Source organism: Amblyraja radiata, chromosome 31 (assembly GCF_010909765.2).
Source record: "Amblyraja radiata isolate CabotCenter1 chromosome 31, sAmbRad1.1.pri, whole genome shotgun sequence".
NCBI classification, from domain to species: Eukaryota; Metazoa; Chordata; class Chondrichthyes; order Rajiformes; family Rajidae; genus Amblyraja; species Amblyraja radiata.
In genome coordinates, this window is record NC_045986.1 from 26,087,617 (window position 1) to 26,111,493 (window position 23,877).

The following is a 23,877-nucleotide window of genomic DNA, read 5'->3' on the forward strand; positions in this document are numbered from 1 at the left end:
GTGTGCATGGATATTACAGATATGATATGGTGTGTGATTTACATTACAGTATCTTAACCAATATCATAGAGTACTACAATAATATTACCGAGTACCTGCACTTTTATCTTGATACTAATATTTGTCACACAACATCATCACTGTTTTAAGATATCCTAATTAATATTACAGTGCCTGATTTATATCCAGATTAATTAATGTGAAATTTGTCTTTGGAATTGAAAATGGCTTGCTCTCATTCTATTTTCATGGTTTCTGAGGTGACAATTTCTGGACTGGAGCAGTCCTTCCACCATTTACACATGGCTTCCATGCACTCTTAATGCATGGCATTGATTCTCAATATCATTCCAAATGTGCCTTCTCTACTTTGAGTGGCCATGAGCTAGCAATTCCTGGAAGCAGTGAAGATGTGACATTTTTCAAGGAGGCTTTGTGTATATTCTTGAAATGTTCTCAGTTCACCTGGTAATCTTTTTCTGCAAGAGAGGTTGGAATAGCGTATCTGTTTTGGAGACTCATGTGTCAAGCATGTCAATGATGTGGCTTGCTCAGCACAGCTAACCGTGTTACTAGTAACTGTGTTACTGGTGCTTCAGTGCTAAGGATGTTGGCCTGGGGGAGCACACTGACTTGGAATAGTTGAAAGAAAGAATGCAGATCACAAACTAGTTTGCTTAAATGAATGTAAACTAAACTCTGCAATTTTATTTAATATGGTGGGACAGCTAGAATTCTGTGTCATACGACACCAGTGGCTTCCTGCAGCAACATATTATGTTATGTTCCATCCAAGTTGCAGTCGATGACGAGAGAGGCATACTTGTTTCATTGGATGATTGAAGGGAGCGGGGGAGGGTTCTGTGGAGCATGATGACCTGGGGAGGAGGGAGGGGGGGGGGAGGGGGGGGTTAACAACTCCACATGGGAGACAATGGTGCCCTGCATACAGAAACTGGTCACACTACTAATGTATAGAATCAAAAGTACTAGAAATGAATAGAACCAATAGCACTAGAAATGTATAGGTGGAACAACATTATGAATGTTTTTCTCTACTTTGGATTTCTTGTATATATTTTTATCAATAAAGTTTATTTTGAAATAATAAAGCTACAATGAAATTACAGCCACAATTCAGGCATGATGGTAGAAAATGGCTGCTTTAAAGATACACCTTTGTCAGGAGAGGCAAATTGGATGAGAAATGTCATCTTCATAAAGTGAGTTTCAAAGTCAATATTTGGTAGTCATCTGTGTATATACCCCAATCTTGAAAGCTTCGTTTGAAGCCAAGGAGATCTTCAATCTTGAAAAAATACCTGGTCCATATTTCAGAGGGAACAAGCTGATCTTTCTGATCAATATCAACGTTGGGGTTAGAAGGGATACAACCCTCTGGCAAGGTATGATTAGTAAGGGAGGAGTAGGGAAGGTTAACTCCAAAGCGGTTATTTTCCTAACAAAATGTATAGAACAAGTCTTGTCATATTGGACATACAATTTGTCAGAAGGACTGTCCCAAAACCTCATGGAAACACCACCTGTCCAAGAACAGACCTCTCTCTATTATACTATATTACTGTCCAAGTGAGAGATCGCAAAGATATCCGTATCATTTATGTGTAAGAAGGAACTGCAGATGCTGTTTTACACCGCAGATAAACATTAAATGCTGGAGTAACACAATGGATCAGGCAGCATCAGGCAGGTTGAGACCCTTCATCAGACTGAGAGTCAGGGAGGGGAACACTAGAGGCATGGGAAGGTACCGAACAAAACACCAAACATCATTTATACGAGACAGCTACTGATGATTGCTGGAATAGTCTATAATATTCTGGAATATTAAATAATTATGACTGATGTTTGATGAAAGAATGATTTGAATGAATATATCTTTCACATTCCGTTCAGAATATCCCAAAGCATTTTCTATCCAGTGAAATGTTTTAAATCAATTATGTAATGATAGAAGTGTATAAAATCATGAATATTTCCATTAGATAAAAAATAAACAATAAGTTCAGTAAGCAGAGGACACAGATTTAATGTCAAGATTCAAGAGTGTTTAACTGTCATATATACTGAAACGGAATGATGAAATTCTTACTTGCAGCAGCACAACAGGTTTGTAAACATTGGTAAAACTATCAATAATGACACGTGGAAATATAGCATGTGACTGCACACGCCGTAAATCGCCTCCTACTCAGTTTTAAACAAATAAAGTAATACTCTGAGTCTAATCTAGCTTGCTCCATGTTGCAGCAGCAGTCAGTCAACGTGCTGCACTTCATGTCACTCCTTTCTGCGTGACTCCCTTCAGCACTCCAGTAGACTGATATAATCTGCACAATCCCTCTATTGTTTAAACTCCTGGTGTTGGTTCTTTTTCAAATTATGGATGTATTATTTTAATTTCAGTTTTAACACAAGAGTTTCTATTTAAAGGAGAGGGAATGAAATGTGACACAGCTAGCACCAGATGCAAATATTATTTAAAAACATAGTACCACTTGGTTGTGATCTTGTCTGTTAGAAAGTTATGGGCTCAAGTATCCTCTCCAGAGACATGAGCAATATAATCTTGATTAACATTCCAGTGCAGTTGTAAGGGACATTCTGTTGTCATTTTCTTTCAGATAAGACAATAAATGCAGCTTCTGTCTCATCTCTCAGGTGGATATAAATATTCCCAAGGTATTAATTGGAAGAAGCACAATTGCCCTCATTGCTCTGGCCTATAATTATTTCCCACGCAACATAATTTAAAATATGGTTTGCTCATATCACAATGTGTTTATAGAAGCTTGCCACTTAGTTAGCTGCTCTATTCCTACAGTAGCAACTGGACGTCAAAAACACTTAATTGCTATTAAACACCTTTGAATGTTCTGAGATCAGAAGTTAATACAAGGCCATTGCTTTAATCGTTTCAAGACATGCTTAAGTATAAACTCATCAAGGTGCAGAGAATAAGGCAATGTTCCTGGATTGAAACAAAATAAATCAGGGAACAAATATAGGAAACACCAATGAGACCTAACATCAGACTAGAGCTTTGCATTCCTACATCTCTTTCACTTAAATACTAATTTACCAATTAAAGCACTGGCCCTCTAATTTAAAAAGAACAATAGATTCCTGAACGGGTAGGTGCTAATCATTGTATTTTTCTGACTTTTGGGAACATTTAATATGTTTTACTATTTATGTAAATAAATGCTTTTGTTGTTTATTGTTATTGGTGGATTTATCCTCTGCATATTTTTGGTTATTCTGTCTTGTGTTCTCCAACATAATCTCTGTGCAATTGTTCATGGATTTTTTATTTCCATTCTCCCTCAGCTTCTCTCTATTTCAGTTATCCTCACTTTCTGTATCTCCTACGTTTTCACAATCTCTCCATATCTTATACCCTAGTGCTTTTGTCCTTTTCTGTGTATTTTCCTTATTTCCATCACTGGTTGCTTTCTATTATTTCTTCTCATTATTTGCTCCATTTTCTTTTGTTGCTATTTTTTCTCACTTTTTGATACTTTTGTTGCAGGTATTTCTGTCTGTCACTATCTCTGTTCCTATCAGTCCTTCCTCTCCTTAAACCAGTTGTACCAGTCCACTCCCTCTCCTGACTTTGAGCTGCCCTAAGCAAAACCCAGTAACAACCTCACACCTTCCTTTTTTTTTTAAGGACATAATGTTCTGTACAGCTTTTGTTAGGTTTGTCCTTAAAAGAATCACTAATACTCCAATCAACTATATTGACTGTAAATTGAGGAATGAACTAATGCTGTTATGGAGAAAGGTTTTTGTCAATCTTTGGCTCTCAATTCCCTTGCAACACGTCCAGCCTTTAACCCCTTTGCTGCTGTATTTCATAAGAACTGTGATTTCAGTCATACTTTCTATCACTGTGATGTCTGTAATCCTCTGTTTTAAATCTGCACATTAAACTGGGTCCCAATTCTGAATGCTTGATTGGTTTTTAAAATCCAAAGCAGCTGCAGAAGCATAACTAAAAAGTTGGAAGTGTAGTTAAACATGGTTTTAAGTATTGCTCAAAACAGCTGTGAATTCCCATCAAAATTCATTGAAGTTCTGGCAACCAAAGGGTGGGAAAAGGTAATCAATTTCTCCACTGCATTGTAACGAAATGTGAATCCTCCTCTGCCCTCACTATTTAAAGCAGTGGCTGGGTTGAAAGGAATTAGTGCATTAGTACATCTGTACACAAATATTCTTCTGGAATATTAAAGCATGACTGTGGCTATTTTCAAAACATAGAACATGGAACCTTACAGCACAAGAACAGGCCCTTTGACCCACAATGTCTTTGCTGAACGTGATGCTAAGACCATCATTTACCGACCTGCACATAATATATATCCCCTCCATTCCCTGCATATCCAAAGTCTCTTAAATGCCACTATCGTATATGCCCCAACCACCAACCTCAGCAGTGCGTTCCAGGCATTCATCATCCTCTGTGGGGGGGAAAAAAGCTTGCCCAGCACAATTCCTTTCAACATTACCCTCTCACCTTAAAACTATGCCCTATATTATTTAATTTATCCATCCTGGGAAAAAGGTTCTGACTGTCTACCCTATCTATGCCTCTTAGAATTTTATGTATTTCGATCCGGTCTATTCGCAACATCCAGCATTCCAGAGCAAAATAATCCGTCTGTCCAACCTCTCCCTGTTGCTAATACCCCCTTATCCAGGCATAATTCTGGTAAACCTCTGCACTCTTTCCAAAACCTCCACATCCTTCCTGTAATGGAGCTATCAAAATTGCACACAATGTTCCAAAAGTGGCCTAACCAAAATCCTATAACTCTACACCACTACTTCCTGACTTTTATACTCAATGCATACCATATGCTTTCTTTTTGATTCTATCTACTTGTGCTGCAACTTTCCAGGAATTATGGACTTGGAACCCAAGTATAAAAGTGTATAAAAGTGTATAAGTCCCTCTGTATAAAAGTGGGACAACTCATGAAAGAAAGGAAGCAAAAAGGGAGGAGAAAATGTAATAGTTATCAATTGCAAACACATATATATTTGACCAGCAAAACAAAATTACCATCTTAACCAGTTGATTCCTTGTAGGCCATCAGTAGTTTTACTGTGGATAAGTCCAAGTTAAGCATTTGGCACATGCAAGACTGACATCAGGGAGAATATGAGGCCAACCGGACTCATTGTTTGTTGATGGTTAAGTTTAATTTCAGCCTACGGATCATGCTCAACATTTAGTGGGTTATAGAATTAAAATATTATACATTCAGGATTAATTGCCAGCCTCATTCAGAGAAGACGCAAACATAAATGGAGTAGGAAAAGGAAATGTTAACATTACCTGGTATACATTGATTTGATGAAAGTTAGATATAAAGCACATTTTGAGAAGCGACGAAAGGGAGCATCTAACCTGGGCCATGGCTGACTTGGAAATGCTTAATGATGAAGTTGCTTTTGCACCAAGAGTGACATCTATCACTCAAATGAAAGCAAGCACAAGCCTAAATTCTGAATTCCATCTAGAAATATTCTGAGGGCTTGAAATTCTATAATCTATTATATATTACTAACTACCACGCTTTAGTTTGTAGCTTCTATAAATATTGTTCTTCTACGGTCTCTTCAACAATCTTCTTCAGAGCAGAACAATAAAATGTTGTTCCTCTTCAGTCTATTATTTTTTTTAAATCATATATAATCCAGGTACTTTTACTCAAAATAGATAACGACCAATTAGAGGTAATAATGAAATGCGATTCATCTGCAAACAGCATTGCAAAACCCACCGAGGACTGTTCTGAAATTTAACTAATATTCTGTGCACGAATGAATTTGTCGATTTTGATTTATTTCCCATGGCAAACCTTGACAAACAACCATCTTTCTTTCCCTCCATCTTTTGAATCACTGATTCTTCTTAGGATACCCATGACATGTGTCTCTCATACCTTATGCAGGAAGCCAAACTATGGCTGCTCATGTAAACAAACTTTTTTCTATGGTCTATTCACACCTGGATTGTGCTTGAGAAATGCTACATGTTTGCCAGGATTGGAAGGTTTGCTAGATTTAAAAAAATAGTATTACTATTGCAAGCTTCTAATCAGTGAGAAAAAAATAGGCGTTGACATGTAGGCTTACACATACACAACAATTATGCAGATACAGAGATATACACACAAGCACAGATACACAGACCCACACACAATCTGTGATATCAAATGCATTTATTTTAGTGACAAGCCTGCCCATATACTCTTCACATTCATCCAGGTTGTTAAAGATAGAGAAGGTGGGGAGGATTTAGAAAATGGTTTGTTGTACAAAATAGCCAGGGAGAGTGAAGACATACATTTATTTATATGCAAATACCTATACAAATACATGTCAATGTACACGCTCCTGAAGGGAATACTGCAAGCCAAGATTTTTTTTTCTGGAGGAACTCAGAGGGTCAGGCAGCATCTATGGAGTGAAATGGGCAGATGGGATTTTGGGTCAGGACTCTTCCTCCGACAGTTTAAAAACTTTTGCATTCATTTTTGCAAATTTTAAAGTAACCTTTTATGGCCTATACCTTTTATGCATGGAATAGTTAATATCTAGAATGTGCTGCCAGAGGAGGTGTGGTGTCAGATACAATTACTACCTTTTGAGGTATTTAAGAAAGACATTTAAGTAGGCAAGGCATAAACGCACACAGTTCTAGTATAGATGGGCAAGGAGATCAGCATCTACATGGTTGGCCGAAAGGCCATTTTCACTGCTGTAAACCTCTGTTACAAAACTTTAGATGAACGGATCTAGCCAACCAAACGTTTAAATGTTCCTCCGGCACTTTGTGTCTTCTTTTGTATCTACATTTCCTTGTTTCTACTTTAAACTTTTAAATTAGATTAGATTAGATTAGATTATTTAATGACCACACAGTCAAACTGGTGGAATTCAGGTTCAGTACGGGATGTTACAAGGTAGGCTGATTCCCGTCAAACATAACATAAAACACAACATCATACAATATACAGTACATGCATGGGGAGGATATGTGCTGTTATCATAGTGTGTTCAGAATTTCTGATTGCGTGTGGGTAAGAACTGTTTTTAAATCGAATCTTGTACCAATCTAAAAGCCACCTTCCCAGGCAACATAAAACAGAAGACATCGACACAAGGAACTGCAGATGCTGGTTAATAAAAAAAACTTAAGATCGATGTTGTTTCAATTTGCCTTTGTATATTGGCTTCTGCAAGACTTAAGTCATTTTGATGGACAGTGGTGGACCCCACTAAATTAAATTCACACTAAAACTGGTTTCACTTGTCTCTTCATTGCTACCTTTTCAGGTTAGTATTAAATGAGGATAAAGGACGAGTGGTCACAGTTTTTAATTCTAGGTTTGTATTTTCCCTTTTTGTAGCTGATTCCTCTTTAAGGCAGAGGTAAGTAAGTGTGCTGACTGTAAACCGTGGGCGGAGGAAGACGTCCTGATAATGACATCAGAATTCAGAGCCCGCCTTTATTAAGCAAACTGCGGAGCATATTGCAACAGAGAAACATTTAATTAGACTGAGGAGCTAGACCGAGGAAGAGATGAAAACCAGCCTGCAGAAATGTTGATGTATTCACTGCTGATCTGAGCCGGGACGATTGAAGAATTTACGCCGGATTTCCTGCCCCATGAAATCCATCAAGAGGTAGGTAAGTTTCTCGCCATTCACTGTTCTCCGTTGTCTCAGTTCGCTCGTTCCGAATATATTTGATCGGGAAAGCTCGCTCATAAATTCCATATTAAAATTATTTCTCATTATTTTAATCTAAATCAATCCGGCTTCTGATTAGTTTGCTGCAAATTCCTTTGTTAAAACTGCAATATTTCCCAAGTAACTCGACACGATATCGTGTTTATTGCGCTGCCAAATGAACAAAATGCCCTATAAATCATTAGCCTTGAGCTACTCCCGATCTGTTTAATATATAACCTGAACTAGCAAGTGTTATACACCATTTCAAAATTGGTTCCAAAATAAATGTTCATGCAAAAATGGTGCAAGAGAATGGTTAAAATTAACTTTATTAAACTTGGTGTAGTATTAATTACGAGACCTTTTTGTAAAAATAAAAATATTACTACAATATTACCGACCTCAAGATATGTGCATCGGATAAAAGATGTGTTTCTGAGTTAGAGAGTAAAATGACTTGACCGGTACCTGGAGTTGGACAGACACTGGCCTCCAGGTCTGTGCAACTTAATCTATATACTTCCTCCTCTTACTGATTGTTTTCAACCAGCAAATGGTAGAGATAATGTTCAAATCTATCAGCGATTGCGATAGATTTGTTATTAAAGGTCAGTGAAATTCACAACTAAATTCTTCCTTCTCATGTATGCTGTGGCATTGTAAATCTTTTTCTGTCTCTCCAGTAGCAAGGCATCCAGGTTTGGAAACAGTCCAGTGAATAAAGATTTAAAGTGACATTCTCGCCTCTGTCCGTTTCCTGCAGTTGCCCCCTTTTTAAAGCAGTTTGTTTACAAGAGGCAAACGATACAGTCTAAACCGTCTGCACTGTGCTTTTCTTGGATTTGTTCCAAAATACTCAAATGCATTACATTTTCAGATGGTAACTAATTTTTCTAATCCCGTGAATCACACACTAGCTTTGAACACATGGCACAAACACATTTAAAAAACTGAAGATAACTATATATGCTGCTCCCGGGGTGCCCTGAAGAAATGCTCCAGTACTAATTGGATGAGAAAATATTTAGATAGCAACTTAAAGTATGTGTAGGAAGGAACTGCGGATGCTGGTTTAAACCGAAGATAGACACAAAATGCTGGAGTCACTCAGCAGGACAGGCAGAACACTTAAAACATTTGTTCTGGTAGTGGCATGGTGCCTAACTATCCTACAAACATATCTGTTTTCCTGCCGGATACAGTCCTCCAGTTGCTTACTGCCCCAATATCCCAAATGAGTCATTGATTTTCATGTGGGAATTTAAACAGGGAAACTCATCAGGGGTCCAACTGGTGCAGTGCACATAGCATGCCGACTTGTGTAACTAACACTTATTAAAGAGGGTTGCAGGATAGTAATAAAATGTAGGTACATTGACTGATTTCTATCACCCTTCTCTAACCTAGAAACTTTTTGGATGTGCAGTTGCAATCCTTGTGGAATAATATCCCAGAGAACACAAATTCAAATTACTTTACTCAAGGTAGCTTGAGCATTTTCTTTTAAATTAAGTTTGTTTCAAATTAAAATAATGTAATCATAAATGTCAAAATACTGTACTCTGGGGAGAGGGGAATGCAGTATTTAATGACCACAGGGGAGTGTATCGTTGAATAGAACACCATAAAAAGGCACTGTTTACCTTGCCATGTTTGTAACAAATCTTCGAGCTATCCAATTAATATCACTCTTAATATTTTACTAGAGCACTGCAATTTTTTCCTTCGTAATTAAATTTCTAACCAACATCCTGTTGAAATGCATTATTATATTTCAATCTTTCTGTTTAAAAAAAAAAAACATTTTGAGAAGAAATATCACTTATGGATATATTCAGCAGTTCTGAGTTTGTGTCATCTGGATTTTGTTTTTCCTGTTGGTATCAATAAACTGCAACACCACAAATCAGTAATGTAAAACATTATAGGTGTTATTATTCATACTCTGACTGTTCTTGCAACAATAACATAGGAAAGCTCTGCTAACATAATGGATATTGAAAAGATGTATTCAATACTAAGATGCTGCAAGCTTCTTTCTCGCTCGGGTGCAACATATCACCTGGAATCAGCATTTATTTCTCCTCTGATGGCTCATCTTGTGTTTGAATTAATGGAGACAAGCCTAAATACAAGTGCTTAAATCCGACTGAAGTAGCTTCTGGGATGCACAAAGCCTTGCTTCCATGGTACTTTAAAATGAGGGGAGAGTGTGTAAAATTTGAGGGCTTTTCTGAACCTTTATTTATTAAAGCTAAACCTATTGCTGGCAGCAGCTAGGCTCCAGAATTAAGCATTGTGTGTTTTGCCTAGAACTATATTTCTAAACTGAGTAGCTGCTGTCAGCATTAGAGATCTTTTCCTGTTGGGTTGTACTGACTTTGATTTTGGTGAAAAGCTTGAAATGATTGCAAATGTGGCATTACTGTCTGGCGGTTTTGGTAATAATAATATAATGTATAAATAGAGGATACGTGTTTAAGAACATTAAAACAGTACAGCACAGGAACAGGCCCTTCGGCCCACAATATCCATGTCGATCATGATGCTAAGTTAAGCTAGTTTCCTCTGCCTGCACGCAATCCTTAGCCCTCCATCTCTATATATCCATGTGCCTATCCAAAAGCCTCTTTAATTTCACTTATTGTATCTGCCTCCAGCACCACAGCCTCTATAAAATTATACCTAAACCTATGCCCTCTGGTCTATGATATTTCCACTCTGGGGACAAAGGTTCTGACTTTCTACCCCATCCATACCTCTCATAATTTTATACACTTCTACCAGGTCTCCCATAAGCCTTCTGATGCTCCTGGGGAAAACTGTTCAAGTTTGTCCAACCTCTCCTTGCAGTTAATATCCTTTTGAACTAGGTAGTATTCTGGTGAACCTCTTCTGCACCCTTTAAAGGCTCCACATCCTTCCTGCAATAGGGTGAACAGAATTGTACGCATTATTCAAAATGTGGCCTAACCAAAATACTATACGTTTGTTTAATTAGATTAAAGGTATGTATATGGATCGTTGGTATCCTCTTTGGATTGTGTTTTTAAACTTGTGGCAGTTTTCTCCTAGCCCATTTTATCTCCTACAATCTCAGATTGCTGCTTGCTCCCCTCAGGATCTTTGCCCATGTAAGACATATTTACTGTGTAAACTTGAGATGCTGTAACAAGCGATTTAATCATTTTAGACCATGTTTTCTTTCACCTGAAATTCAATAGGATCACGATCAAACATGGAACAAGAACCTTGACTGAGAATTCTTCCCTTTCCTTGCTCATACTGGTTGTTTGTTATACTATCTAATATACTAGAATTGACTATTTAAATTATAAATTTAAGAGGAATCAGGCAGGTGGCTTAAAGCCAGATTGTAAGAAGCATCTGTCAGGCAGCATCCATGGAGGAGATGGATATTTGACACTTTGGGTATGGACTCTTGTTCAGACTGATGGACCCGCTGAGTTCCTCCAGCAGCTTTTATTTTTGCCCAAGATTCCAGCATCAGTTGTCTGGTGTGAACCTAGTTAACCTTGATCTCCGTTCAAAGCATATTGGGTTTGAAAAGGTTTAAATAATTAACGATAGAACCAAGAAAATATATCATTCATCTAATTCCGTTTGGTGATAATGCAGTGTTTAACTAGTTTGAGGATGTTCATTTAACACTGGGGTCCTCATTGTGTTCCACTGCACAGAAAGGGAATAGCATCCTGAGAATCAGAATGCTGTGTTTCTGTCGTCTACATTTTCCTGTAGAGATTCATCTATATTTCATGGTGAGTTGCCATACTGGCTCAGTGCATTGGACTTGGTCTGTTAAGGTAGTGTGACTGGAAGGTCTGGGCAGTCAATTGTGCAGTGTGCTCTCTAAGTTTCTAAATTGTGCACAGCACATGCAGAAACTCTCTATAAGTTTCTCTTGACTAGTGATATTGCTCTTCATCTTTAACTCTATTTACGGATAGCAATCTAGCCCCCCCCCCCCCCACCCACCCCCCCCCCGGCATCCATCTGAATGTTCCACATGCTCTCTGCATCTTCATTTTTAGCTGGTATAGTTTTCCTGTGTAACTGATGGAGAGGAAGTGAAGTCACTACTTGAGTATTGATGAGTAGAGTCACTGTAATCTGCCACTCCCTTTGACATCATTCCCCTTTCTACCAAAAGGTTACACACTGTCCTTTGAAAAGTAGAATTCTAAAATTTGTGCCCAGAAAGGGGGCCTGGCCCTTTTGTAACTGAGGATCCCAGAGACTTCTATTTAAAGCCGAGGCGATCGAATATCTGGATAATATAGGAAAGCTTATTAACTTAGTTATCGAAAGTAGCACCAGATTATTTAAACCATTGAAATATGGGCTTTAGCAATCCACATCAGAAATGAACCTTGTTTCACGTCGTGGACATGTCAGGAAAAAGCAGTGAGGTTGCTTCTTACCTTTTTCTATTCCTTCTCTTTTTGTATCAATATTATCATGGTTAGTGCTGAATTTTCCTTTTCCTGCCATTCAAATCCATTCGTTTATCATAATTATAGCTAATTTCTGCTACATTTTCCAGGATCTCAAACCTAATTTGATTTTGGGAAAGGATTTTTCCATACCAGATGCTAATTTAAAAGGACAGGAGCATGAAGCCTCACTCTAAATATTTTACTGTTCCAATCTTAAGTTTAAGGTGAAGGGGAAAAGATTTGGCAGGAATCTGAGGGGTAACTTTTTCACACAAAGGGTGGTGGGAGCATGGAACAAGCTGCCAGAGCAGGTAGTTGAGGCAGGGACTATCCCAATGTTTAAGAAACAGTTAGACAGGTACAGTGCATGGATAGGGCAGGTTTTGACGGATATGGACCAAGCATGTGGGCAGTTAGGACTAATGTAGCTGGGACATGTTGGCTGGTGTAGGCAAGTTGGGCCATAGGGCCTGTTTCCATGCTGAATCACCATGACTCTATGCCTCTAATCTTCTAACTGTAATTCACTTTATCTGTTTTCCATTATCAGTTCTTCAATGACCAATATCATTTCTGGTCAAAGGGTGCCATTGGAGGCACATATTGGGCTACAAAATGAGTGGCATAGTTAAAAGAAAGTCCACCCCTCTGCCCCATGTGGGTATACAGGGTTGTTGAATTCTTGCCTTTGTCCTGTCTTCCTCACTCCCCCCCCCCCCCCCCAGCAAAAAAAAACTCTTAAAATGTAAATGCTTAAAGTCCTTCAAATAAAACTGAAAATTGTGGATTTAAAGCACAGGTTAGTTAGTACCTATGATAAGTAAGGTGTGTTTTGGCTATGTCTGTAGATCTTTTTAAAGTCAGAACCTGCTCAAGGAAATTCCAACCATTAGAGAGTTTTTGTTATAAGGCACAGACACTGGTCTTTTTACCCATTGAGATTGTGCACCTATTTATACTGATCCTATGCATATCCCATTTTTTTGTTACATTTTCTTCTTGCACTTGGGCAGTTAACCTCCAAACTGCATGTCTTTGGGATGTCTGTTCGTTTATGAGATCACTTGGTTCTGTTGCATGCTGTTTTTTGCTATTTAGCAAGCAGACAGTCCAGTGTTGTAGTTTTAAATGTGCCTGGTTCTACACCCAGCATGTCCTTGTGTATTCATTAAACCAGGGTTGGGCCTCTGGCTTGATGGAAATGATAGTGTGAGGATGTGCTAAACTGTTAGGTTACAGATTACGATAACCTACAATTCTGAGTTTATCCCATTTAACATGATTTTAATGCTACACAACATTGTCGAGATACAAGGAACTGCGGACGCTGGTTTGTGAAAAAGACACAATGTGCTGGAATAACTCAGTGGGCCAGGCAGCATCAACATCCCCCCTCACATGTATCCACCCATCACCACTTGCCAGGCTTTGTTTTGCCCTTGACAGATGCTTCTTACAATCTGGCTTTAAGCCACCTGCCTGATTCCTCTTAAATGTATAATTTAAATAGTCAATTCTAGTATATTAGATAGTATAACAAACAACCAGTATGAGTCAGGAAAGGGAAGAATTCTCAGTCAGGGTTCTTCCATGTTTGATCGTGATCCTATTGAATTTCAGGTGAAAGAAAACATGGTCTAAAATGATTAAATCGCTTGTTACAGCATCTCAAGTTTACACAGTAAATATGTCTTTGTTTTTGATAGTTTGCCCTGAGAATGAGGACTAACAAGGACTAAGTTATGGTAATTTCTACTAATACTGTCATTGACAAATACAATCACTTGAGATAAAGTGCTGAGGATAAAGGCAAGATTATTCCTTGTGTTAATTTCATCTGATTACCCGACATGTCCTTTCTCAAATCAGAAAAATCTTAAGATTATTGAGAAAGTACTATACTTCTCGATTTCCTCAATAGCTCCACCTTGATAGTGTGAAGAGAGTACTGCAGCTATTGGTTGTGACTACAGAATATTGATTGGTTGAATAATTCAAGACTTGTTTTTTTGTCAAGGAATGCAAGACTCTGTTAACTTGAAGAGAGCACACAGACTTTAAAGGATTGGTGTCTTCTCCAAATTGCCAACATGTCGAGTGCTGGACTAGCAGCACAGGAGATCCACAGTCCACTGAGTAATTGCTTCATGCATGGTACGCATGGTGTCATCAACAACAAAAGCTGCTGGAATCAGTCAAGTACCTTGGACAAGTAAGTCGTTCAACAGGGTACCATTTGGTTTTGGAGGTGGTATCTTAATTGATGAGGAAGGTAGTATGATGTAGTGGTTTTACCTTCAAACACCTTTCTGTGAAAGCATATGAGGTTTCTTTGCAAACATACTGGGTAATTATCATGCAAAGACCCGAGTTTGGTGGTGTTGGGTCCGTGTCGGGATCGGGGCTGATCTAGAGTAAATTAAATTTGCTGTAGTTGCTGAAACTAGTACACTGAATGGGAAGCATGACCTTCCACAACAAGCCATTGGGAAAATGGAGAGGACTAGAGTTGATTCATCAATCACATAATAAACATTGCACAATAAGATTATATTGTCATGTCAGTTGTGCTGATACTTTAAAGGACCTCCATCAGGGTTCAGACTGGTAAATTAAGATCTTGTTACTTCAATATGGGATCTTGCTGTGCAGAGTAAAATAATAAGGCTGATACCTAAGATGAGAGGTGGGTTGGGTAGAATTCGTTGTGAATGTGTTTGGGACTTTCAAGCCCTTTTCAAGTATTTTCTTAACAACTTTGAAAAAGTAAAAATCATCAGTACCATCAGGTTTCCCAGGACTCATTTGAGGAATAATTTTGATTTCATAATGGAAAGAGAGGGTTCAAGGCTGCTGTCTTGGAAGGATGGGATCAGAAGAGATCAAAAGGGAAAACCATTTGTGTTTTACTGATGGACAGTTTATGCGGATATTTGAAGAACTTTTTTTCTGTGATTTTTATTTTTTTAGCACCTTCTTTGCAGACACCACGGCTGTGACCTGTGCTCTGAATGCTGCTCCCCATAAACGGCCCTACAGTGTACCTTCAACCAACCGTAAGTATCTCACTCGAGTAGGGTAAATGTTTGAACATTTCTGTTTTATACATAAATTACTTTTGATAAAAGTAATTGTGATGCTTTATTTTAAAATTATTTATTTGATCATTTGGGGAAGGGGGGGGGGGTGGCTGCTATTGACAATGCCAGCATTTATTATACATTTTCAAATGGCCCTGCACTAAGGAACCAGTTGGGAGTCACTCTGATTGTTGTGAGAAAAACCCACATAACCTGTGGGGGGTGGGGGGCTCGGGAAGACTCCTTATAACGATCATTCGTGGGCAATAAGCACCAACCTTGACAATTATTTTTGTTCCTCCGTGTTCGTTTGGTAAACTTTTTTTCCTACTTGTTGTAATGCTGTGAAACTATTTCACACGAACTGAGACAATCTCAGGCTCTGAGACCAACTCTTGGTTGGTCTTCAAAATAATTCTTGAGAGGGGTGCTGATTAACCAGTGGCACTGGACCTCCGAACTCTGCAAAATGCAGAAGGAGAGAGAGAAAGCTGTGAGATTTTTAACATTTTAAAATAAAATCCTTTCCTCCCATGAAATAGGACAAGACGAGGAGCCATTTGGACTGAATAGATACTGCTGCTTTGGAAGATCATCCTTCCACAAGATACGACCACCACCTCTGAAAATGCAAAACTCTGAGGAATCGTTTGTACAGCTGGAAAAGGATCAGGTTCTGCCTCATTTTAAGAAACTCTCAGTGAACAGCACAGGGTTGTCACCACCTCAAACACCAGTGAGGGGAGCAACTGCACTAATTAATGTTGGATGTTCCAGTGACCGAAGCTCTAAGCCGCTCCCCCCACTGCCTTTCCCTTGTGGTGAGTTCTTCGATGATGTGGACAGTGAGGTTGAGTCCATTACGAACTCTGAAACTGACTTGCTCTTGCATGATAACAGACCATTGGGCTTCAGATATGGCGCTCCCAGCAGAAGGAGTTTCCGTGGATGTGGGCAGGCCAACTATGCTTACTCTGAGAGTATCAGTCACACTAGATTACCAGAGAGTTGCCATGTTATAAAAGATACTTGCCTGGAAAATAAAGAGGTCACTGTTCAACCTGTTAAGCCCCACCGTAAATTACGGCGTTCACATTCGGGCCCAGCTGGATCCTACAACAAGCCTACCGTACTGAAAAATGCAAGTTGCCTCTCAAACTCGTTGACAAATACCAGTGAGGTAAAGCCTGAGATTCCCCCTCGAGTACCCATACCCCCACGGCCAGTGAAACATGACTACCGGAGATGGTCTGCAGAGGTTATGTCAGCCATGCACTGTGATGAGGACAAACCACCAAAGGTTCCTCCAAGAGAACCTATGTCCAGAAGCAATTCACGCACCCCAAGTCCCAAATGTCTCCCGGCCTACCTCAATGGGGTGATGCCACCAACACGAAGCTTTGCACCTGATCCCAAATATGTCAGCAACAAAGTCCTCCAACGGCAAGCAAGTGATGGGGCAACGCCACGGGTACCATGTATTTTGCCAATCATTGAAGATGGGAAGAAGGTGAGCTCGACACACTACTACTTGCTTCCTGAGAGACCTCTATACCTTGACAAATTTGAGAAATATTTAGTAGAGGCCCAAGCCTCAGAGGAATCAAATGATTGCACAACAGAGAGCTTCAAGACATTTGCTTTGAGCAAACCAGTAACAATTAAACAGAAACTCGTTTCCAATGTGGACGCCCCTTAGTAGCAACAAACAAGCAGCAAGGAACTATCCCAGACTAATCAAGTCTCCTGGTTTACAGGACCAACAGAAAAAAAGAAAGAGTTATAGAATGTGATTCGAATATCTCAGCAAAACTCTATAAAGTATGCGTAATATGACTTGAACATTATCTATAAACCCGAAGTCCTTGAACAAGCCACAGGGAACAGGATGTCCAGTTAAGGTTTTGCTGTATAATTGTTTTATGACATTCTCATCAGGTTCTCTCAGTTATTTTTATTGCACTTTATCTACTTTTGGACCTTTGCAACAGTGAAGTAGACATCGGGCATGGTTAAAATACTCATTATATTTTGCCAGGTGCAGTACACAGTAAATCTCACTGTGTTTCTTAACTAGCACAACAAACTCAAGATTAGTTTCTCTGGCCAAAACCCTTTATCAAATTGTTCAGAGACCCTTGAGGTTGAGAAATTGCAGCAATTGTTGCTGGGCAGTGTGTCATGCTTGGTATTAATTCACCTCAGGAATGCTCAATGAAGGTCACCTCTTACTTAATGGCTATTTAAGTTTAAAAAAAGTATTATGTTCAAGTGAAGGGATAGAATTAAAATAACTTTTAAGCACAGAACTGCCACAAGTTCATATCTCTGCCTCTTTCTTCCTGCCAACCCACCTAAGAATGTGTAGCATTTGTGTTATGATATTGGAAAATCCTAAAGTTGGGAAGGAATGGAGTGGGCAATCTATTTAATCTAGAAAGTTAGCAAACTACCTGCTGCTCTTTCTTCTTTATTTCCTCCCCGCTTTGAGTAGAACAGAAGTAATAGTCATGAATGTGATTGGAGGAAGAGGAGAATATGCTGTGGGTAGGGGCTGGTGGTAGGAAGTCTTCTACAATGTGGACATCTACTCGCAATCTGTCATTCACCACATATCGGCACTGTTCTAACATTAACGCACAATATTATCTACACTCATTCAAAAAATCTGCAGATGATTACTGGCAATTTAACAAGATTTGTTGCAGTCATAGCCCCTTTGGGTTCAAGACTGAAGTCTGGTTCTGACTAACTACCCTCTGATATCCAAATGCTCATTCTAAGTGATGATAAAAATGGTTCATGAAAGGTATCAGAGTACAGCCCACTTTTGCCCTTGTGTACATATCTACATGGTGGGCTGGGGCCACACACCAGATTTCAAATGAGAGCCATCAATGTCAATAATAGTTACTTTCCCAGAGTTCTATCCATCAAAAAAAGAATGCTGTTTGCAGAGGAAAATAATGATTTCTATCTTTTGGATTGTGTGGCCCTTTAGTAAGGTCAAACCTTGGGTTCTCCCAAACTGGTGCTTAGCAACACTCGATCAACTGGAATTGAGGGAGGATGAAGGATAATCAAGAGAAACCATTCTGGAACGAGGTGGCAGAAGAGTGTTGGGGCTTTCTCACAAAGCTCCCAGTGGAATACCTGTGAAAAGGGAGTTTCAACTAGTGTTTGACTTGGAAATAAAACATACTTCTCTCCTTCTCCCCCCCCCCCCACTCCCTTGTATATGAATGTGAGCGTATTGATGAAAATGAGAACATTCAGAGATAAACTATTGTGCTCTAAAACAAAACAAGATAGGGTTGTGTAATGGGAACTATGGTAAGAGGCTTGATATTAACCCACAAGCTTGTTTACATGATAAAGGACTGGACTAGGGACCTACATGAAGAATCTTGCAGTTACTTGTTTAGGAAGTTTTACATGTTAGAAACCAATTAGCTGCATGTAACATAAATGAAGGCCTATATTTCTGCTATTGTATACTCACTGGCTGTAACATATTTTGTTTCTATAATATTTGTTGAAAAGCTACAGAATAATGTTTCTGTGGTTCTGTGCAGTATTATTACATTTATTTTTCAAAAAAATCTTGGCTCTTTTAAATTGTGTTGTCAGAGCTTTTGATTTCTATATGTGCCCCTCTCCCAACACCATGGAATGATAATTTTGTTACTGTGACAAGGTAATGTAAAACCAATGAATGATCAGCAATACACCTACACACTGTTTAAGCTTGACCTACAAGTAATTCACAAAAAGTATCTGCCTTGGGGCATGTTATAGACTTTTTGTTCTCCTGTAGACGAGAGCAATAAGTTACAGATGTGCTAGGGTGGGCCCTATAAAACAAACCACATTATCCACATTATTCTTAAACTGTGGCCCCTGGTTCTGGACTCCCCCAACATCGGGAACATGTTTCCTGCCTCTAGCGTGTCCAAACCCTTAACAATCTTATATGTTTCACTAAGATATCCTCTCATCCTTCTAAACTCCAGAGTATACAAGCCCAGCCGCTCCATTCTCTCAGCCTATGACAGTCCCGCCATCCCGGGAATTAACCTAGTAAACCTACGCTGCACTCCCTCAATAGCAAGAATGTCCTTCCTCAAATTAGGGGACTAAAACTGCACACAATACTGCAGGTGTGGTCTCACTGGGACTCCGTACAACTGTGGAAGGACCTCTTTGCTCCTATACTCGACTCCTTGTTATAAAGGCCAACATGCCATTTGTTTTCTTCACTGCCTGCTGTACCTGCATGCTTACTTTCATAGACTGATGAACAAGGACCCCCCCAGATCCCGTTGTACTTCCCCTTTTCCCAACTTGACGCCATTTAGATAGTAATCTGCCTTCCTGTTTTTGATACCAAAGTGTATAACCTCACATTTATCCACATTAAACTTCATCTGGCATGCATCTGCCCACTCCCCCAACCTGTCCAAGTCGCCTTGCATTCTCATAGCATCCTCCTCACAGTTCACACTGCCACCCAGCTTTGTGTCATCTGCAAATTTGCTCATGTTACTTTGAATCCCTTCATCCAAATCACTGATGTATATTGTAAATAGCTGCGGTCCCAGCACTAAGCCTTGCGGTACCCCACTTGTCACTGCCTGCCATTCTGAAAGGGACCCGTTAATCCCTACTCTTTGTTTCCTATCTGCCAACCAATTTTCTATCCATGTCAGCACTCTACCCCCAATACCATGTGCCCTAATTTTGCCCACTAATCTCCTATGTGGGACCTGATCAAATGCTTTCTGAAAGTACAGGTACACTACATCCACTGGCTCTCTCTCCCTTGTCCATTTTCCTAGTTACATTCTCAAAAAATTCCAGAAGATTCGTCAAGCATGATTTCCCCTTGGTAAATCCATGCTGACTCGGACCGATCCTGTTACTGCTATCCAAATGTGCGGCTATTTCATCTTTTATAATTGACTCCAGCACCTTCCCCACCACTGATGTCAGGCTAACTTGTCTATAATTTCCTGTTTTCTCTCTCCCGCCTTTCTTAAAAAGTGGGATAACATTAGCCACCCTCCAATCTACAGGAACCGATCCTGAGTCTATGGAACATTGGAAAATTATCACCAATGCATCCACCATTTCTAGAGCCACTTCCTTAAGTACCCTGGGATGCAGACCATCAGGCCCTGGGGATTTATCAGCCTTCAGTCCCATCAGTCTATCCAACACCATTTCCTGCCTAATGTGGATTTCCTTCAGTTCCTCCGTCACCCCAGATCCTCTGGCCACTAGTATATCAGGAAAATCGTTTGTGTCCTCCTTAGTGAAGACGGATCCAAAGTACCTGTTCAACTCATCTGCCATTTCCTTGTTCCCCATAATAAATTCACCTTTTTCGGTCTTCAAGGATCCAACTTTGGTCTTAACTAATTTTTGCCTCTTAACATACCTAAAGAAGCTTTTACTATCCTCCTTTATATTCATGGCTAGCTTACCTTCGTACCTCATCTTTTCTCCCCGTATTGTCTTTTTCGTTATCTTCTGGTATAAAGTGGAAGCCAATATGTGCAGAGCAAACTCTCTGACAGATATGTGGGGGAAAAAACCTCAATTCCCTCTCTGTGTCTAATTCCAGCTTTCAGTCTCTCTCATCCCCCAAGCTGATTCAGTAACTCGAAGCCAGAGTTCGCAGAGCTTAAAATGTAACGGCTTAAATCAGGTGGTTAGACACATCTCACAATATATCATTCAACTCTGAGGATCATCGGAGAATTTACTTTTCACCCAAAGGAACATGAGAAATTGCATCGTGCCGTTTGCAGATGTTTTGTTCTTCAAGTGTTCAAATTCTAATTCTGCTATTGTTACTGGAGAATATTTGTGCCAAACTCTGACTGTGCAGCTTCAAGTGAAGAAAACGTCAGGAATTTGGTAAGTAGAGTAAAATTCTGATATTCCAATAAAAATCCCTAGCACATGGACTGACAGATTTTCAGGATTATTGATCGCTATTCCTGTTAATACCCAAATATACTTATATTTCACTTGATGCACAGTAGTAAAACTCATTTTTCAATGAGTTTAAAGGAAATTGAAAATACACAAGCAGACTAAGGAGTGAACCAGATGTTCAACCATTGGATTCAGGATTTCTGCAAAAAAAAAACTGATACTGATTATCAAGAGTTTTATCAGATGGGAATTCAGTTTAGAAATAGTTCTGTGTAGGCACGTATAGCCCTGAAAGCTGTGTTGCCTAACCAACATCATGGTTATGGGAATCTCATGAGGATTACAGAGGGATTTGGAGTGGGAAGAAGAGGATCCAGTTGTTCTCTTGAGGATTTTGAGGGAAAAGATATACATTCATTTGGAAATGCAGGGGTTGATTAATTTTAGTAAGTATGGTTTTATGCATGGAAGATCATGTTTCATGAATTTGATTTGAGTTTTTTGAAGAAGTACTCATGAAGGTTGATGAGGGCAGGGACATATAAGACATGCTCTTATATGGACTTCAGCAAGCCTTTTGATACGGTTTCGCATTATAGTCTGTTCTAGAAGTATAAATTGCACAGATCCAGGCAGAACTAACTGGATACAGAATTTGGCTTAATGGTAGGAAGCAGGGTGTGCTGGACTAGAGGCCTTTTGACTATTGCTGTTTGTCATCTATATCAACAATATGGATGAGATTGGCAAATCTGCAGATGACACTAGATGGCATTGTGGACAGTGAATATGGTTATCAAAAATTACAGCAGGATCTTGATCAGCTGAGCAAGTGGGCCAAGGAATGGCAAACGGAGTTTAAGTCAGACATGGCAGCACCTTTACAGTGAACCGTAGGGCCCTGGTGAGTGTTGCAGAGCAGGGGTAATCATATAGAAGTGTATAAAATCATGAAGGCAATAGATAGAATGAATGCACAGTTGTTTTACCAGGGTAGAGGAATCACGAACTAGAGGGCATAGGTTTAAACTGAGAGAGGAAAGATTTAATGGGAACCTGAGTGGAAGGTTTTTCATACAGAGCCTGGTGAGTACATGGAACCTGGCAGAGGAAGTATTTGAGGCAGGTACAATAACAACATTTGGGCAGGTACATGAATTGGAAATATTTGGAGGAATGTGGGCCAAACATGAATAAAGAGACGAGCTTAGATAGGGCTTATTGGGCCACTGATGAGGTGGGCCAAAGAGCCTGTTACCATGCTAGGACTTTCAATATAAGTCTTAAGTCAACAAGCAAAACCATGACACATCTATGGATCAACCTTGGAGTTACATGCATATTGTTTGCGGATGACACAAAGCTGGGTGGCAGTGTGAGCTGCAAGGCGGATGCTATGAGGCTGCAGGGCGAGGTTGGGTGAGTGGGCAGATGTATGGCAGATGCAGTATAATGTGGATAAATGTGAGGTTATCCACTTTGGTGGCAAGAACAAGAAGGCAGATTATTATCTGAATGGTGTCAGATTAGGAAAAGAGGTGATGTAATGAGACCTCGGTGTCCTTGTACATCAATCACTGAAAGTAAGCATGCAGGTACAGCAGGCAGTGAAGAAAGCAAATGACTTGTTGGCCTTCATAGCGAGAGGATTTGAGTATAGGAGCTAGAAGGTCCTACAGCAGTTGTATAGGGCCCTGGTGAGACCACACCTGGAGTATTGTGTGCAGTTTTGGTCTCCTCATTTGAGGAAGGACATTCTTGCTATTGAGGGAGTGCAGCATAGATTCACCAGGTTAATCCCCGGGATGGCAGGACTGACATATGATGAAAGAATGGATCGACTGGGCTTATATTCACTGGAATTTAGAGGAAGAGAAGGGATCTTATGGAAACGTAAAATTCTTAAGGGATTGGATAGGCTAGATACAGATTCCTGATGTTGGGGGAGTCCAGAACCAGAGGTCACCGTTTAAGAATATGGTGTAGGCCATTTAGGACTGAGATGAGGAGAAATGTTTTCACCCAGAGAGTTGTGAATCTGGAATTCTCTGTCACAGAGGGTGATGGAGGCCAGTTCACTGGATGCATTCAAGAGAGAGTTAGATATAGCTCTTAGGGTAACGGAATCAAGGGATACGGGGAGAAAGCAGGAACGGGGTGCTGATTTTGGATGATCAGCCATGATCATATTGAATGGAGGAGGTTAAGGACAGGCAGATCAGTATGGGAATGGGAAGGTGAATTCTACTGGTTAGACATTTTCTGCTTTGTGATATTGCAGCATCCCCTACTGTCCAGTATCTGCATCTTGTCCACAACAACTTAATCTTTACAAATTTGTACTGCATTAAAAAAATCTACATGAACACGATACTCAGTCAAAAAAAAGTCAGAATTCATGGAAACCTACAGTAGATCCATAAGGTTCAATTGGCGCTCGTATAGAGCAGATTCTCATTTTTACAACCCAAAGCAAGGGCTATGTCTGGGATCCTGTTTTGTACAGCAATGGCAAGTTAGAGACATGCAGGGTGGCTACCAAGTGATGGTCAGAGTAGAATGCAAACCAGGACAACATTACTTTTGGATTCTCCACAATGATGAGGAAAGCTGCAGGGGAG

General features: G+C 39.7%; 1 protein-coding gene across 2 annotated transcripts; it reads left to right on the forward strand.

Moving 5' to 3' along the window:
* Window positions 1–7,514: 7,514 nt before the first annotated feature.
* Window positions 7,515–19,054, forward strand: errfi1 (ERBB receptor feedback inhibitor 1). Of its 2 annotated transcripts, none has more exons than XM_033048205.1 (4): window positions 7,515–7,729; window positions 14,251–14,445; window positions 15,204–15,289; window positions 15,856–19,054. In XM_033048205.1, exons 2-4 carry the CDS (start codon window positions 14,324–14,326, stop codon window positions 17,010–17,012), a joined length of 1,365 nt encoding a protein of 454 aa, XP_032904096.1. In that variant the 5' UTR covers window positions 7,515–7,729; window positions 14,251–14,323; the 3' UTR covers window positions 17,013–19,054. The 2 variants fall into 2 exon arrangements, with proteins under 2 accessions (XP_032904096.1, XP_032904097.1); XM_033048206.1 differs by having other exon boundaries at window positions 7,515–7,725.
* Window positions 19,055–23,877: the final 4,823 nt, after the last annotated feature.

Excerpts from the sequence above, each read along its gene's own strand:
- errfi1 (XM_033048205.1), top strand. The coding sequence starts at position 14,324 with ATGTCGAGTGCTGGACTAGCAGCACAGGAGATCCACAGTCCACTGAGT. Across the intron at positions 14,446-15,203 it reads CAGTCAAGTACCTTGGACAA|CACCTTCTTTGCAGACACCA; the intron begins GTAAGTCGTTCA and ends TTATTTTTTTAG. Across the intron at positions 15,290-15,855 it reads CAGTGTACCTTCAACCAACC|GACAAGACGAGGAGCCATTT; the intron begins GTAAGTATCTCA and ends CCCATGAAATAG.